The sequence below is a fragment of the Schistocerca piceifrons genome, chromosome 3, assembly GCF_021461385.2.
Source record: "Schistocerca piceifrons isolate TAMUIC-IGC-003096 chromosome 3, iqSchPice1.1, whole genome shotgun sequence".
In the NCBI taxonomy this organism is placed as follows: Eukaryota; Metazoa; Arthropoda; class Insecta; order Orthoptera; family Acrididae; genus Schistocerca; species Schistocerca piceifrons.
In genome coordinates this window covers 257316991-257332811 of record NC_060140.1, presented here as the reverse complement: position 1 = coordinate 257332811, position 15821 = coordinate 257316991, and the positions used below count along the sequence as shown (strand labels likewise).

The 15821-nt window shown below is 42.4% G+C and overlaps 1 protein-coding gene across 1 annotated transcript in view; it reads left to right on the top strand.

Moving 5' to 3' along the window:
• The window catches only part of LOC124788566 (aromatic-L-amino-acid decarboxylase), a 303259-nt gene that overhangs the window by 22036 nt on the left and 265402 nt on the right, over window positions 1-15821 (top strand). The window contains exons 3-4 of the mRNA XM_047255837.1: window positions 1501-1552; window positions 4546-4616. Coding sequence (XP_047111793.1) covers window positions 1501-1552; window positions 4546-4616 — 123 coding nt within the window. The remainder of the gene's footprint in view (window positions 1-1500; window positions 1553-4545; window positions 4617-15821) is intronic.

Here is a 15821-nt window from a genome sequence, read left to right as displayed (position 1 = left end):
TGGCCTGCAAAGAGTTTTTACTTCTGACGGTGAGTAATGGGATAGAAATGTAAGGTATGTTATAATCTAGGACGATATAAATATTTATTTGTCGTTGTCAGTACGTATAATATTGCGATGTACTGATTTGTTTCCTTGTTTTATAGAAAATGATAATGGGATAACGTAACCGATTATGTTTCTTCTTTTCTGAAGTGCATTCGTCTTTAAACTATGTATATGGTATAGGTATATACAAAAAAAATCAGAGCGTCACGAACATGTGTTGCACTTTAGCTGCACGTAACATTATATCATATCTGTGAAACCTATCACATTTCTTATTTTCTAATGTAAATTCAGCTCCAAAATATATATACTGCACAGAATCAGACAAAAAATCAAAGTGAATATGTGTCGCAGTTTAGCTGCACATAGAATCATCAGAGTTTATTGCCTGCAACTTGGTCGGTATGAACCTGATGATATAATCAACAGATAGTCATAAGGAAACAACTTCAGACCGCCATGACAGATATTTTACTCCTCTGCAGAGCGAAAGATTCTTCTTGGCTGTCTCGGAGAAACTATGGGAACAGCATAATAACATCTAAACAGGTGCTGGAAAATTCTCAGTGTGACAGTTATCTTTAGTAACGCAAGCATGAGAATAATTTGATAAAGGAAAGCCATTTCGGTCAGAATTAATTTTCGGTGCTCTCACGGTGTTAGTATGACAACTCTTTAAAATATACACACAGTTTGCTACTTACAGATTGTGTAATGTAAGAAATATTGGCAACACATTTTCTGTAGCTTTCAGCTGCCAGTCGTCACTACGTATACTATGCAAAAAACACAAATTCTCCTCGTGCTACATCCATACACCAATTCCTTGCTACCGCTACAAATTAGTTTTGTAGGACCGCCTACTCATCTATTCATTCCTTGTAGTGTGTTATTTCCTCCCACTATTTGTCGGCTACTGTTTCGACTCGTAATTTATAACTGATGTTTTGAAGAAGCGAGGCCCACTGTTCTAATTCTTTACTATTGTGTTTGCCCACCATCCCCTAAAAATCCCTCAAGTTGTCACGAAAATGCTGACAACAAGGGAAAATACCGGATACAGCTCGTAACTTTGACGATGCACTGAAACGGACATATAAGAAAACCATACGTATTTTTCTGAGTTATTGCAGATGGAAGGCCAGTGGCTGGAATTGTATTCTAGAGATAAGGATTCGGTTCTCCGTCGACCATCGTACCATCCTCATCTAGGTAGTTCTTGGTCTCTCTGAGTGACCAGCTGATTCCACGGTGGTTCCTTCAACGAACCTTCTATCGATTTATTTGCCCACCCTCCACCACCTAGAGCTAGCTGCCCGTCTCTAAATATCTCTATGTTTGACTTTAAAACCTAAAATCCCTCACTTTAGAGAAGAATGGTTTTTAGTTTACAGTAATTTTTTTCCAATTGAGAGTGCAAGAAGTTTCATATTGGAATTATATGTGTTTCAGGCGGCGAGTCCCGCATGCACAGAGCTGGAGACTATCGTACTAGATTGGCTTGGTGAGTCTATACTGCTACATGATGATCTTGCAATTTAACCTCTGCGTGCCTAAACAAAATGTGTTGCACAATTCCTTTTTTCATGTGTTTGCTACAAGGACAAAACTGTTTGGTCGTTACAGCCACCTAATTGGAGAGCCTCCTTCGTACCGTTGAGTCTCGAGAGTAATTCGATTAGCTGCTTTTCATACGCTTTTGTGGCGAGTGTACGTTTGTGTTCTTAGTAGGACTCGAGGAGCTGTTACGTAAAAGGGAAGAAGCGTCCAGCACGAGTAGTTATCACCAGTGCTTAGCGGTAGCTTGTGTGATTTACATATTTAAGAAAGATAAATATTGTTGATTCTTTACGCGGGCTATATGCCTACGAAATAAGCATGAACGCTTCACCCGTATGTTAACAGTACAAAACCTCACGTTGCCTTGCGTTTGAATCTCAGTCTGGGTGTTAAGGTATCCAGTACAGAGATTATTGTCTAATTTCGCTATAAGAAGCTTCATTCTTTTCAAAATAGTTTCCTTGTTCCAGTATTCAAGGTTTCATGTAATGGAGACCTACAGTAAGTCAATCAAGTAGAGAAGTCACATCAACAATCATACTCATAAAAAAAATAGATATGCCTCTTAACGTTATACTCAAAAATTTCTCACCGACATATGCTGATCATATAATTAGGATGGGCATGGGCAGAATGGCCAGAAAAACATGAGAGATAGCAAGCAGCGAAAGAGCAGAGGGAAGGGGATTATGAACTGAGGAAGGACTGCACTCACATAGGGATCAAGGTGGATCGAAAGTTCAAAGAAAAGGTTGCAGGAACAGAATAAAGAATCGCCTATAAGAGAGCCAGATTTCAGAAGGGCAGAGGAGATACGGGATATAAGATGTGATCAAGAGCGATAAAAGGGAAAAATCTATGAAGGGGCTACCCATGATCACACAAAGTTTTTAATGAAAGAGAAATAATTTCAATGATTTAAGAAATGTGCGAATCTTATAAGGAGAGTGTCATAAATCAACTAGAGGCGATATCGTTATGCAGACCTCTAACGTGGTAAGTGTGGAACTGGTTCCCTTTGTACATGTTAGGGTACTATGACTTGTAAGTTCTCCGTTTCGACTAGCAAGCAATATTTGTAAGATAATAGCGGTTGTTGGCTTTTAGAAGGCTGGTAACGACGCAAAGGCAGCTCCTTAGCGTAGCGTGACAATAAAATCGTGTGCTAACTTTTCTGTAAGTTCATTGAAACCAAAACATGAGAGTGTCGTTGGTGTACAAGCCAGACTGCTTTATCTGTACGATTTCGCATTCCTTCACAGGCAGCCACTGGATGCATTACAATATGACTTGCTTCTGTTTTTCATTACCTCACAGTTTGAGCTGTAAAACAATAATCTAATGTTTGTATAGTATAACTTATCGAAACGAACGTATTTATGTTGAAGTCCAAGCAGTCATCTAATGAAACAAAGATAAAAACTTAAGAGAGTTGCCTGAAGTTCACAGTTAAAGGCATGACATAAAGTGTATCTTGAAAACAAAATGTCTAAACACATTAATTTCCTGGTAATACTGCAGAGTGTTACCATTCAGACGATTTGTGCTCACTGAGACCCATATTACAGTTAAAACGTTGCAAATTTCATTGTAATGCTTTGGAAACATTGTACTGTTCAGAGAAACTCAGTTAAGTTCATGTGTAGGTCTCACAAACACCACTTTAAGCACGAGAATGTACATCGGTATATTACCGTAATTTACGGACGTATTCGTAGCGTGTTACGGACGGGGTTGTTCTTTGGGAAAAGTAAATGCTGGAGGGTATTTGATTATATATCCATTACTGCATTCTTCCTCAGTAGTAGAAAAAACATTGCTGCCCTTCGTAAACTCACATGAAAATCATACTTGTTACGTAATAACACCAAAAGCGTGCAATCACAAGAACCAAACTTTATTCACAGAAATTTTGCCGATGTATACCAATTTTATGTCTCTGTTGGTCCACAAACTCTGTCAGTGATTACTACAGAGCAGTTTAAATTTCGCATCTCATAAAAAAGGAAAAATCAAATCATCGTGTCTGCGAGTTGCGTCCCGTACACTAAATGAAGTAAATTACATGGCCAAAATTACAGCTAACTTCACAGTTTCATCCATTCAGTTAAAATTTTTCAGAAAACTTCAGTCGATTGCTTCCTTGAAAATACTCAGTATGTTTTATCAAGACAACTACATAAAGGAGGAAAAGTGCCATACAGCTAAAGATGACTTCTAAGCTTCATTAATTCAGTTAAAAAGTTTTAAAAGGAAGAATAAGTTGCTTCTTAAAATACAGGGTGTGCCAGGAGGGATGGTCAATATTCAAGGATATGACAGAACAATAATTTGAAGCGAAAAGTCTAGTATACGTAGGCATTTTAGGAGCACTTCCTCATCTTAGATATTGTGAAAAAAATCTATTCTTCGGTAATCTCTTTGCTTTCCATAAACAGAGAGGTGGAAGTAGGGACCAAATCAGGAAAAAAATCCCCAGTAAACATGGGCTATAAAGTGTATACCTTAAGACCTATGAGCACTTCTTAACCTTTGTTACTGTGAAACATATCTCTTCTAATGAGCACGTGCTCATAGTTCTTAAGGTATGCATTTGAGAGCCCGTGTTTACCAGACTTTTAGTTTCGAATGATCGTTCCTTCCATTTCCATGAATATTTATCATTATGTCTGGGACACCCTGTATATGCAAATGTATTTCAGTGCTACTGTGAATTTTTCTCCTCCAACTAACGAAATTCTGTATGTAAAAATCTTTAGGTGTCTAGAATAATCACAGCATATATTGCGTGAGGCACTACATTCAATCATGACAAGCGCCTAAGCTTCATTTGTTTTACAGAGATAAACCACTTTGAAGTGGACCCGACCCAACACTGTTACACATATAGACGACAAACGTCTGTCCTTTTCACAGATCCTATTTTCTCGGTTGCAGGGAAGGCGATAGGCTTGCCGAACGAGTTCCTCGCATTTGCCGAAGGCAGCAAAGGAGGCGGTGTCATTCAGGTAAAGCGATCTGCAATATTTAATGCACGTTGGTTTCATCTGAACTGTCTATACAGGAAACTTGAAGTTTTAAATGAATTTAGACATTTGGTATATGCGGCACATTGCCGTGTGTAATATTTCATTGCCAACTTCCTCGTGAAATTGCAGCTTCGAATCTAATCGCAAGCAGTGTGTTACAGCCATATTCTGGAAAGCCCGGAGGTCACAAACATCTGTGGTCCTCTCGTACACTGTGGACGGAATTTTTTCGTTTTTTTCCCTTCCTGCTGTTGCTCCTTGCTTCTCCGAGGTGTAACCATCACTGCTGATATTTATCGTCAACAACTAAGACGTATTGTAGATGCAATCCATGCACAACGATCAGGAAGATTGTGCGAAATGATGCTACTTGACGATAACATCCCCCCGCATTTTGGTAGACTGACAAAAAATACTATACAGGAGTTGGGTTGCGAAATCATTTCGTACCCACTTTATTCACCTGATATTTCGCCGTCAGATTACCACCCTTCCTGCTCTATATCGAACAACCTTCAAGGAACTTCCTTTCCGAATGAAAAGGGGCTCCGAACATGGCTCGACGAATCCTTCGCCTCGAAACCACGTGATTTTTACAGTCGCGGAATCGAAAAGTTACACCAGCGTTGACAGACCGTTGTAAATAGTGGAGAATATATTACTGATGTGTAAGGTCTCTGTTATGTGTATCTGTTGTTCATGGAAAATCGCTACGAACTTATACACGAATCCTGTATAAACTCTACTCCATGTATTGATACTGTCCCAGAAGAGTTAATATGCATCTCTTATGTATCGGTTGAGCCATAGTAAATTACCATACTAGTTATTTTCTTAACTTTTTCGATTTTCCCTCTTCTGGGCCCATATTCCGCAGTTTTCTCCTGGTCTATAAGTTGCTCGGACACATTTCAGTTATCACTAACAGTTAATATACCGACGTCGTCTGTTATGCACGAAATTCGACATAACGAACCTGCACTCATTTTTCGAAGAGAGTAACTGAGTCTCACACCCAGAACTTTCAACACCTGTTTCCATGTAGCATGTTTCAGTTTAGTAATATGCTCAGTTTTAAATCTATTCAGTCTATGTTTCAAAAAGGATCGACGTATTTGGTTCTGATATTTAATTAAAAAACGTGTGTAAAAAGTTACCACATGAGCTATCCAGGCACGAAACACAGCTCGCATTCACAGCTTACATCTGTATATACCGCTCCAGTGCTTTTCAAACTCCACAGAAGTTCTCCCCCACACCTTTCTGAACTAGAGAAAGTACAGCGAAGTAATGAAAATCATTGAATACCTACAAATATAGCGTCGGACCTCTTGCGCGGCGTAGTGCAGTAACTCGATGTCGCATGGACTCAACAAGTCGTTGGAAGTTCCCTGCAGAGATATTGAACCATGCTGCCTCTATAGCCCTTCATAATTGAGAAAGTGTTGCCGATGCAGGATTTTGTACACGAACTGACCTCTCGATTATGTCCCACAAATGTTCGATGGGTTTCATGTCGCACGATGTGATTTTCAAATCATTCGCTCGAATTGTCCAGAATGTTTTTCGAACCAATCGCGAACGGTTGTGGACAAGTGACATCGCGCATTGCCATCCATAAAAATTCCATTGTTGCTTGGGGACATGTAGTCCACGAATGGCTGCAGATGGTCTCGAAGTAGCCTAACATAACATTTCCATTGGATCAGAGGACCCAGTCCACTGCATTTAATCACAGCACACGCCATTGTGCAATTACCACCAGCTTGCCCAATGCCTTGTTGACAGCTTGGGGCCATGGCCTCGTGGGGTCTACTCCACACTCGAACCGTACCATTAGCTCTCACCAACTGAAATCGGAACCCATCAGACCAGGCCACGGTTTTCCGATCGTGTAGTGTCCAACCGATATGGTCACGAAACCAGGAAAGGCGCTGCCTAAACAGAGGCACTCGTGTCGGTCATCTGCTGCCATAGCCCATCAACACCACATTTCGCCGTTTGCCGTACCTCCCACGGTGAGTTCTGCGGTTATTCCACGCAATGTTGCTTTTCTGTCAGCACTGACAATTCTACGAAAACGCAGCAGCTCACCGTCGTTAAATGAAGGTCGTCGGCCACTGATTTGTCCGTCTTGAGGGGTAATACCTAAAATTTGGTATTCTCGGCACATTCTTGAAGCTTTGGATCTCGGAATATGGAATTCCCTAACAATTTCCCAAATGGGATGCCCCGTGCGTCTAGCTCCAACTACCACTCCCCGTTCAAAGTCTTTAAATTCCCGTCCTGCGGCCATAATAACTTCGGAAACCTTTCCACATGGGTCATCCTGTTACAAATGACAGCTCCGTCAATACACTGATCTTTTATACTTCGTGTACGTGATACTACCTCCACCTGTATATGTGTATGTCGCTATCCCATGTATTGTGTCGTCTCAGTGTACACTGCGGAGCATGGCATAGCTATACAGGCTAGACCCTTTCAAGGGTACCCGCTCTTACCGACTGAACAACAGCTCAGTTCTCGAACCTAGGCCGCGAAAACAGTCGAGGTCCACCAGACAGCTTCAATCGCTTGGAATATAGCAAGAAAAGAGTTGCTGCCTTCGTTCCCTTACAGCACATACGATTAAGGTAATCTATTTGATGCAATAGATTTCGCCGAGCAATGTGGCACAGTGGTTAGCACCCTGAATTCGCCTTTTTGGAGAACGATTTTTCAAATCCCAGTACGGACATTGAGATTGACGTTTTCTGTGCTTTTCCTCCAAACTGCGTAAGGGAAATACCAGTATACTTCCTCTGGAAAGGGCCAATTCCCTTCGCTACACATCCTCAGTCCGAGCTTGTGCTCCGCCTCTACTGATCTCATCGTTCACGGGACGCTAAACACGTACCTCCTTCCTTTCAAAGCTTTCCTTTAAGTTTACATATTCCTTAAAAGCTCTTGTTAAATGGAAAACCGAGACGACCGTTCAGCAAAAGCGTTTGACGTCATCACACCCCTGACATTTTTTCTCGCTTCTCGCGAACCACCAGTCCGTCTGAGAGATCTTCGTGCGTCATAGATCTCAGTGACTGGCAGGAATGGGCCACTTAGGCGAGCGGCTCACTTTACTTGCCACATTACGATTAGCCGGATGGAGCTATTCTTGTCCGAGTACTTACGGCTGTGCTTTACCAGTGTTGCATCATTATTTGCCGCCGTAATCAGCTACAATCAAACAATGGTACGGCTGTCGCACGAGGTACTTTCCAAGGCAGCGATGGGAAATCGCACCTCAAAGTGCGTCAGTTTGCTCGTATTATTGCTGCTCTTAGACATCTTGCGTTAACACTTACTCTTTTACATCGCTATGAACAACCTGTCGAAGCCTTCAATGCAGACAAAAAGATTCATACCATTTTACACAACTCGTTTCTTATTCTTCTGAAAGAAAGCTGTTGATTGTCATTTGTTAAGAATTTTCCGGTACCTGTCAAAGTAAAAGTACAGGAATGATTTTTTGACATAGAATAAGATACGGTATTTGAAACAAACCTGTGGAGTAAAATTATGTTATGTGCCACACATAAAAGGTTTACGTGGGGATTTCGTAAAGCTCTAATTGTCACCCTTAAAAAATGTGATATTCTGCGTTGATTTGTCGTTCTTTCCCAGTGTATCTTGGCCTTCAGAATGCCTTGATTGTAAAAGTCTGCAGATTTTGTCTTAAAATACTCTTTCACTTCATTAATGACGTCATGTGTGTTGTCACATTGGCGGTCACCCAACGGACTCTTCATTTCTGGGAACGAAAAACAGCATTTGGTGCGAGATCTGGAGAATACGGCGTGTAATGCAAGATCCAAAAGCGACAGTCTCTCGTTTTGTTAACTGCAACTTGAGATGATTGAGACGGTGCACTGTCAGCCAAAAGACGAACACCTCCAGAGAGCATACTGCGGCGTTTCTTAATCAGAGCTTCCTGTAACTTGTCCAGAAGATTGCTGTGTTATCAGCCTGTTACGATTTGACCCCTGGGAACACAACCTCTGAGAATGAATCTGTGACAGTCCCAGAAAACCGACAGCATGTCCTTCCTAGCTGACTTTTACACTCGGCTCGCCTGTCAGGGGCATGTGACCAGTTTGAAAGTTCCTTCCCCACCTGACAACAGTATCATGGGCAATCACATCCGTAAACAACCGACAAGTCATCACAAATTTCCTAGGAACTGTTACCTTTGAAATGTAGGAACTTTATCACACTCCGAGCCCCAATTATCTCCATCTTACACCTCAGTCACTTCTGGCAGTCCTAGTAAAATAAATGGATAAATAAATAAATAAAATTTCATTTGGCTTTCTTCTCCAGGAACTGTACCAGAGGGAATATTAGTTGTCTGCATATTGGGTTGCGAATGGCGTTAATCGTAGAGCATCCAGAGGGTGTTTCAAAAAGTTTCATTGTATTTCACAAGACTGTATGTTATACAGTTCGCCTACGTGTCTGAGCAGCCAGTGCAGATGACCTCCATGCTGAGCACCCGGGTTCGATTTAGGGTGCTGCCAAGAACGTTTCCTTGGTGGGAAGACTGGTACGGGGTGCACTCGGACTCGTGATGTCAGCTGAGGGGGTACTAGACCGAGCAGTAGCGGCTCTAACGTCCGGGAAGTCTGCAAAACGGCCGGGAGAGCGGTGTGCTGACCACATGACCCTCCGTACTACATCCGCACGAAATCGCAAGGTAGAGGATTCTACGGCGGCCGGTATACATTACTTGCCTGGCGTGGGCGAGGAACTCGTTATATATTATAGACGAACGAAGGTAGAAACTTGAGGGTTATTTTAAATTGTGCATCGAAACTTAAAGTTTACTTTGGCGTCAGTTGTAAGTTTCCGCTTCATGCGTTGCCTTTACGGGTCTCCTTGGATGAGTCAGTCAAAGAGGAACTGGTAGGTAGGGTCCTGAATGACTGCGTTACTGTGCAGCAGACTACATGAATATTTGAGATAGTGTAGCAAAATTTTATATTCTGTTGCAAAGCATGCATTAAAAATGTCAACCCTCTCTGTTTAAGTTGGTAAAATAAAGTGTACGTTGTTTTTGTCAGATAAAAAGTAAAGATCGATTTATAACGATTTGTTCCTTATCTCAAACTGCTCTCTGTGGTAGCACTCATAGTGCCCTCTACCACTGTATCAATTTGATCTTAACAGTTCTAGATATTCCGTAATTATCGAAAGACCAGTGCTCCACATTGCGATGGGTTGCTTCCGTGATCCGGAAAGTGTCAAGTTTCTGATGGTGGGGCTCTGACGATTCTTGCACGCAGGAAGATAATAACCCAGTTTTCGGATGCGGTGTAGCAGTTGCGTCAGGTCCCCGTGCGACTGGCTGCGAAACACGATGAGAGATGTGGCCATTCTGGTGGTTTAACACGTATCGCTTCCCGAGCAGCACGTGTCACCTGACACAAATTTTTGGCGCAATACATGTGTCTGGCAGCGGAAGGCAGCGGTCGCTGCAAGCCGGAAGGAAACAGTGTGGCACAAACACGACAGAAACCGAAATCAACAGATAAGAACGTCACGTGTCTCGATAATTTATTAAATCAAACAACAGTAGAATTCAGATGTGAAAAAGCTATCAGGAAGTGGTATAAAGTAGTATAATACTCAAGATCGGAAGGAGATGGTGTTTGTTTCTGATGTGTTCTATAATAGACATTCACTGTCTTTCTCCGTCGATTTGTTTGCTGTGTTACTTTGGGCTTCCACGCATATGACCAAGAGACGATTTGCCCTTGACAGCCGAATTTGTTGCTTCTTTGATTTGGATCCGAGCCTCATATCCCTTTTGATTTCTCTTGCAATTTTCAATAACTCTGGAAATGTAGCCGAGATTTCGTATACAGTCTTAAGGTACACCTCAAGACTGTGTAATAATTTTATTTAATTGACGCTTGAGGATGAATAATTTGACCACACAGTGTATTTAATGTGATAACTAGAGGACGTGCACTCCTTTTATACCACATACAGTCTCGTCTCAGGACTTAAGAATAAACGATTTTGTCCAACTGTTTTGAACTGTGGAGGATAGCAGAGTTGTTGTCTATGTTGTGACATTTTTTGTAAAAAGACTATATTGTACTAATCAGTCTAGTTTTCAACCAAGCGTTCAAATATGAACTAGAATTAAAAGAAACTGTTTGTACACCCTCCTGTGTTCATCTAAATTGAGTACAAAACTATTTGGATTAGTATATCAGCCTTTCCCAAGGCAGAGTTAATTCATGCAATTTATTGTAATGGTACGTAAAGAAACATAGAACAGGTAAATGATTTTATTGGTGAATAGTGATACTGACTGATGTGCGAGTATAATGGCGTGCGTTCTGCATCGCCCGCTATGGTCTGGTTGTATTGGCCCCTGGTTGATGACACCTGTTCGACTCTCGCCTTCTGAAATTATTTAACAGTCTACATCCACGTTTTGCGGAATGTTTTGGGATAAACTTATTTCAGCGATATTGGAATTTTCAGTAAAATACCATGCACCTGTCTGTTGACGCAGTGCAGTTCAGTTCCATATGTGCTCAGGAAACGTGCTCTCAGTGTGAAATGTTAGTTCTTCTTGAAATTATAAAAAATGTAACAACCAGTCGCGGAAACATAATTTATTCATCTTGTTGCAAATCGATTTCGACTGATATCAGTCATCATCGGTGCATTTTCTTAACCGATACATGCCATAAGTAGAAGTACTGTACTTGATAGAAATCTGCCAAGGACAGTACTTCTACTTATGGCATATATCGGTTAGGGAAATGCACCGATGATGACTGATATCAGTCGAAATTGATTTGCAACAAGATAATAAATTATGTTTCCGCGACTGGTTGCTACATTCTTTATAAGGAAGGGAATCTTATTGAACCTCATTGAACCTTATTGAGCCCAACATTCACAAAGACAATTGTTTAAGTAACCTATCACATTATTCCTCTCTTGTGGTGTGACTCAAAGTTCTCATCAGCTAAACATAATAAAGAGATGGTAAATCCAAATACTGTGCCAACGGCCTTGCCACAGTGGTAACACCGGTTCCCGTCAGATTACCGAAGTTCAGCGTTGTAGGGCTGGGCTAGCACTTGGATAGGTGACCATCCAGTCTGCCGAGCGCTGTTGGCAAGCGGGGTGCACTCTGCCCTTGTGAGGCAAACTGCGGAGCTACTTGATTGAGAAGTAGCGGCTCCGGTCTCGGAAAGTGACATACGGCCGGGAGAGCGGTGTGCTGACCACATGCCCCTCAATATCCGCATCCAGTGACGCCTGTGGGCTGAGGATGACACGGGGGTCGGTCGGTACCTTTGGGCCTTCATGGCTTGTTTATGTCACCAACGCTTTGATGAGAAAGTACGTATTCCGGATGAAACTGTCAGCAGAATGGCAGTGTTACCTACCAGCAACTTTCCAGGAAGTTTCCTCCTGTAATCTTTGCCTGAAGGTGACTATTATAAATAATACATGGGCTTTCTCGGCGAATTACGTTAAGGAAATCTTTTCGGATTATCAGCTGAGTCGCGTTGTAGCAACATTTCAACGATTTTATTACTCGTCGTTTTCGGGCAAAGTGTGGGGTTCATGCTCGTTTCAGTTCATTTAGCCGCTGGACCGAAGATTCCTCTGCTGATGACCCAAAAGGTGGGTCAGCCGCGTGCCTCCGAAAGAGACGTCACGACTTGTCGTGATTTGGGTGGAGGGGTGGTGGGGGGGGGGAGGGGGGGGGGGAAGCATGGTTGTGGTGGGTGGGGTTGTCATACGTCAAGTTCTGATGCTGTCTGTCTTTTCTGCCTATGCCTCCGCCACAAAAATACCTCAGGAACACTCTGATGTGAAATCTCCAGGGGCTTTACAGACTAAAGATTCTGTGTGTGTATCTATGATTAAAGCCCCGTATAGTTCTGTTGTTTACTTTATAAATAGCTGTCATTTGGGCATATGAATAAATAAATTTCTTTTCCGAGACTGAACTGTCGGCAAACAGGGGAAGAATCCTTGGTGGCTGCTTAGGAGCTGCAATTCATCTGTCCAATGCATTCTACTCATTTGCGGACAGGTTAATTGCGTCATGAGCTTACAAATTTTCATGAACGATGGAGGAGAGTAAGTGTATCGATTTGAGCTAAAGGATCGTGGTTCGAAAATGACCGAGTCGAAAGCTATAAGCGAAAATCGTTTTCATATCTCTGACGGTAGGATACATGTACCGATACCGTTGCTGTTAAGATTTCAGAACTGGTATTATGGACCAAAACAAGAAGAAAAGTCTAGTAAATATGGGCTCTAAAATATTTACCTTAAGAGCTATGGGCACTTATTCACTAGAAGGGATGTGTTTTACAGTAGCAAAGATGAAGAAGCGGTCATATATTTTAAGACGCATACCCCAGACCACACAATCTGTGTGTATATTTTAGAGCCCCTGTATACTGTCCTTTTTGTTTTGGTTGGTCCGTGCTACCACTTCTGAATCTAGTCTACCACGCAATTGTATAAACAACAGTACCGGTACATACTGAGTATTCGACGGTCAGAAGTACGAGTACGATTACCGCTTATAAATTTCGACTCGGTCGGTTCCGGATGTGAAGACGATGCATTTAGCGTTCTCCAATCTCTTTGATAGTTTGTTATTTGATTACAGAATTAGTTCACAAGTGTCAGCTGCAGAAACATCTTTGTGCACTAGATTTGGTAATTTCATCTGCGAGAAATTAAAGCACCAGAGCCATAAGATGCACAAGATTATTAAATTTCATTTTCTGACAAATTGTTCCGTCATATTTTTTGTGTGAGTTGACTGATTCTAATTATGAATCGTTAATATGGTACCCATAAGATACTACGTTTTTCTCGTTCTGTGAAGTGAATTATTTTGGATTTATGTACATATAAAGCAAACAAGATCTAACTCAATATTTGTAAGCTTCTTTCAGATAGTACTACATTATAAACAATTGCATAACCTGTGAAAAGTCTCAGATTACTATTAATATTGTTTGCCAGGTCATTAATACGCTATCTGACTAAAACAAATCTGGACACCGCTACGTAATACGAAACTAATCACGAAATATCACGAGAGGCAGAACCGCACGTATAGGAGGCGGGGACTACTGTGTTGTCAGTACAGAAGCAGTAAGAGTCGGACAGGAGAGCTTATTGATTTCAGATGGGGAGTAGACATTGTATGTTACCTCAGTAACAAAACCGTCCGCAGCTCGTGGTCGTGCGGTAGAGTTCTCGCTTCCCACGCCCGGGTTCCCGGGTTCGATTCCCGGCAGGGTCAGGGATTTTCTCTCCCTCGTGATGACTGGGTGTTGTGTGATGTCCTTCGGTTAGTTAGGTTTAAGTAGTTCTAAGTTCTAGGGGACTGATGACCATAGCTGTTAAGTCCCATAGTGCTCAGAGCCATTTGAACCAAGTAACAAAACCACCAGGGACGTTTTACCCCCTTCAAAGCTGCCCAGCCGGCAGCTGCGGTTCTAGGCGCTTCAGTCCGGAACCAAGCTGCTGCTACGGTTGCAGGTTCGAATCCTGCATTGGGCTGGATTTGTATGATGTCCGTAGGTTAGTCAGGTTTAAGTAGTTCTAAGTCTAGGGGACTGATGACCTCAGATGGTAAGTCCCATAGTGCTTAGAGCCATTTGGGCCATTTTTGAAAGCTGCTCAAGCCGACTACTGGTGATGTGATTGAGAAGTGGAAAAGTAGCAGAAGAACCAGAGCTAAGACCACGCAGACCTCGTATACTGACAGACAGGGATCGTCGGGCATTGCGGACGGCAGTTATAGAAAATCGCATGAGAGCAGCGGGAGGAATCACTAGTGAGTTCCATGGTGTTGCCAGCAGTGTAAGTGGCACGATGATCGTGTGTAGAGTACAATAGTCCAACTGCTGCTCACAAGCCACACTTTTCTGTAGTCACTGATAAGCATCGCTTGAGGTGGTATAAAGAGCGACTCAACTGGACAGTATAACAATACCTCCACTAACAGTTAATCAGTTCAAAAATTATCACGTCGCGCGCCACATTTGCGTTTTTGCCACATTTGAGTTTTTCCCACATTTGCGTTTTTCCCATATTAGCGGTTTTCCCATATGTGCGTGTTTCCCATATCCGCGTTTTTCCCATATTCGCGTTTTTCCCATATTCGCGTTTTTCCCATATTCGAGTTTTTTCTATATTCACGTTTTTTGCCGATTTTCGCGTGTCAACAAAATATTTTCTCATTCGGAGGAGAAAGTTGGTGATTGGAATTTCGTGAGAAGATTCCGTCGCAACGAAAAACGCCTTTCTTTTAATGGTGTCCAGCCCAAATCCTGGCCGGCCGGAGTGGCCGAGCGGTTCTAGGCGCTTCAGACCAGAACCGCGCGACCGCTACGGTCGCATGTTCGAATCCTGCCTCGGGCATGGATGTGTGTGATGTTCTTAGGTTAGTTACGTTTAAGTAGTTCCAAGCTCTTGGGGACTGATCTCAGATGTTAAGTCCCATAGTGCTCAGAGCCATTTGAACCATTTGGACCTCGGTGGGGTTGTTTCCTTATTGCGATTAGGAAAACGCTAAATGCGGAAGGACATGAACCCATAATCATGCATTGGGTATTGCACACGCTAGAGAACAGTCTGTAGACGAGGACTGTTGGTATCAGCATGACAATATACCCTGTCATAAACCAGCGTCTGTGAGGCAATGGTTTGGGTAATAAGCTTCGTGAAATGAATTGGCCTATCCAGAGACCCGACCTGAACGCAATGGAACACCTTTGAGTTGAGTTAGAACGTCTACTTCGCTCCAAACACCAGCGTCCAGCGTCACTACTTTGTCTGGTTCCAGCTCTGGAGGAAGAATGGACTGCCATTCCCCCAATGACACCTTATCCCCACCAGAGCTTAAGCCATAATAAAGCTGAAGGGTGCACACACGCCACATTAATGTCCACTAATACACTACTGGCCATTAGAATTGCTACACCACGAAGATGACGTGTGAAATGTAAGTGACAGGAAGAAGATGCTGTGATATGCAAATGATTAGCTTTTCAGAGCATTCACACAAGGTTGGCGCCGGTGGCGACACCTACAACCTGCTGACATGAGGAAAGTTTCCAGCCGATTTCTCATACACAA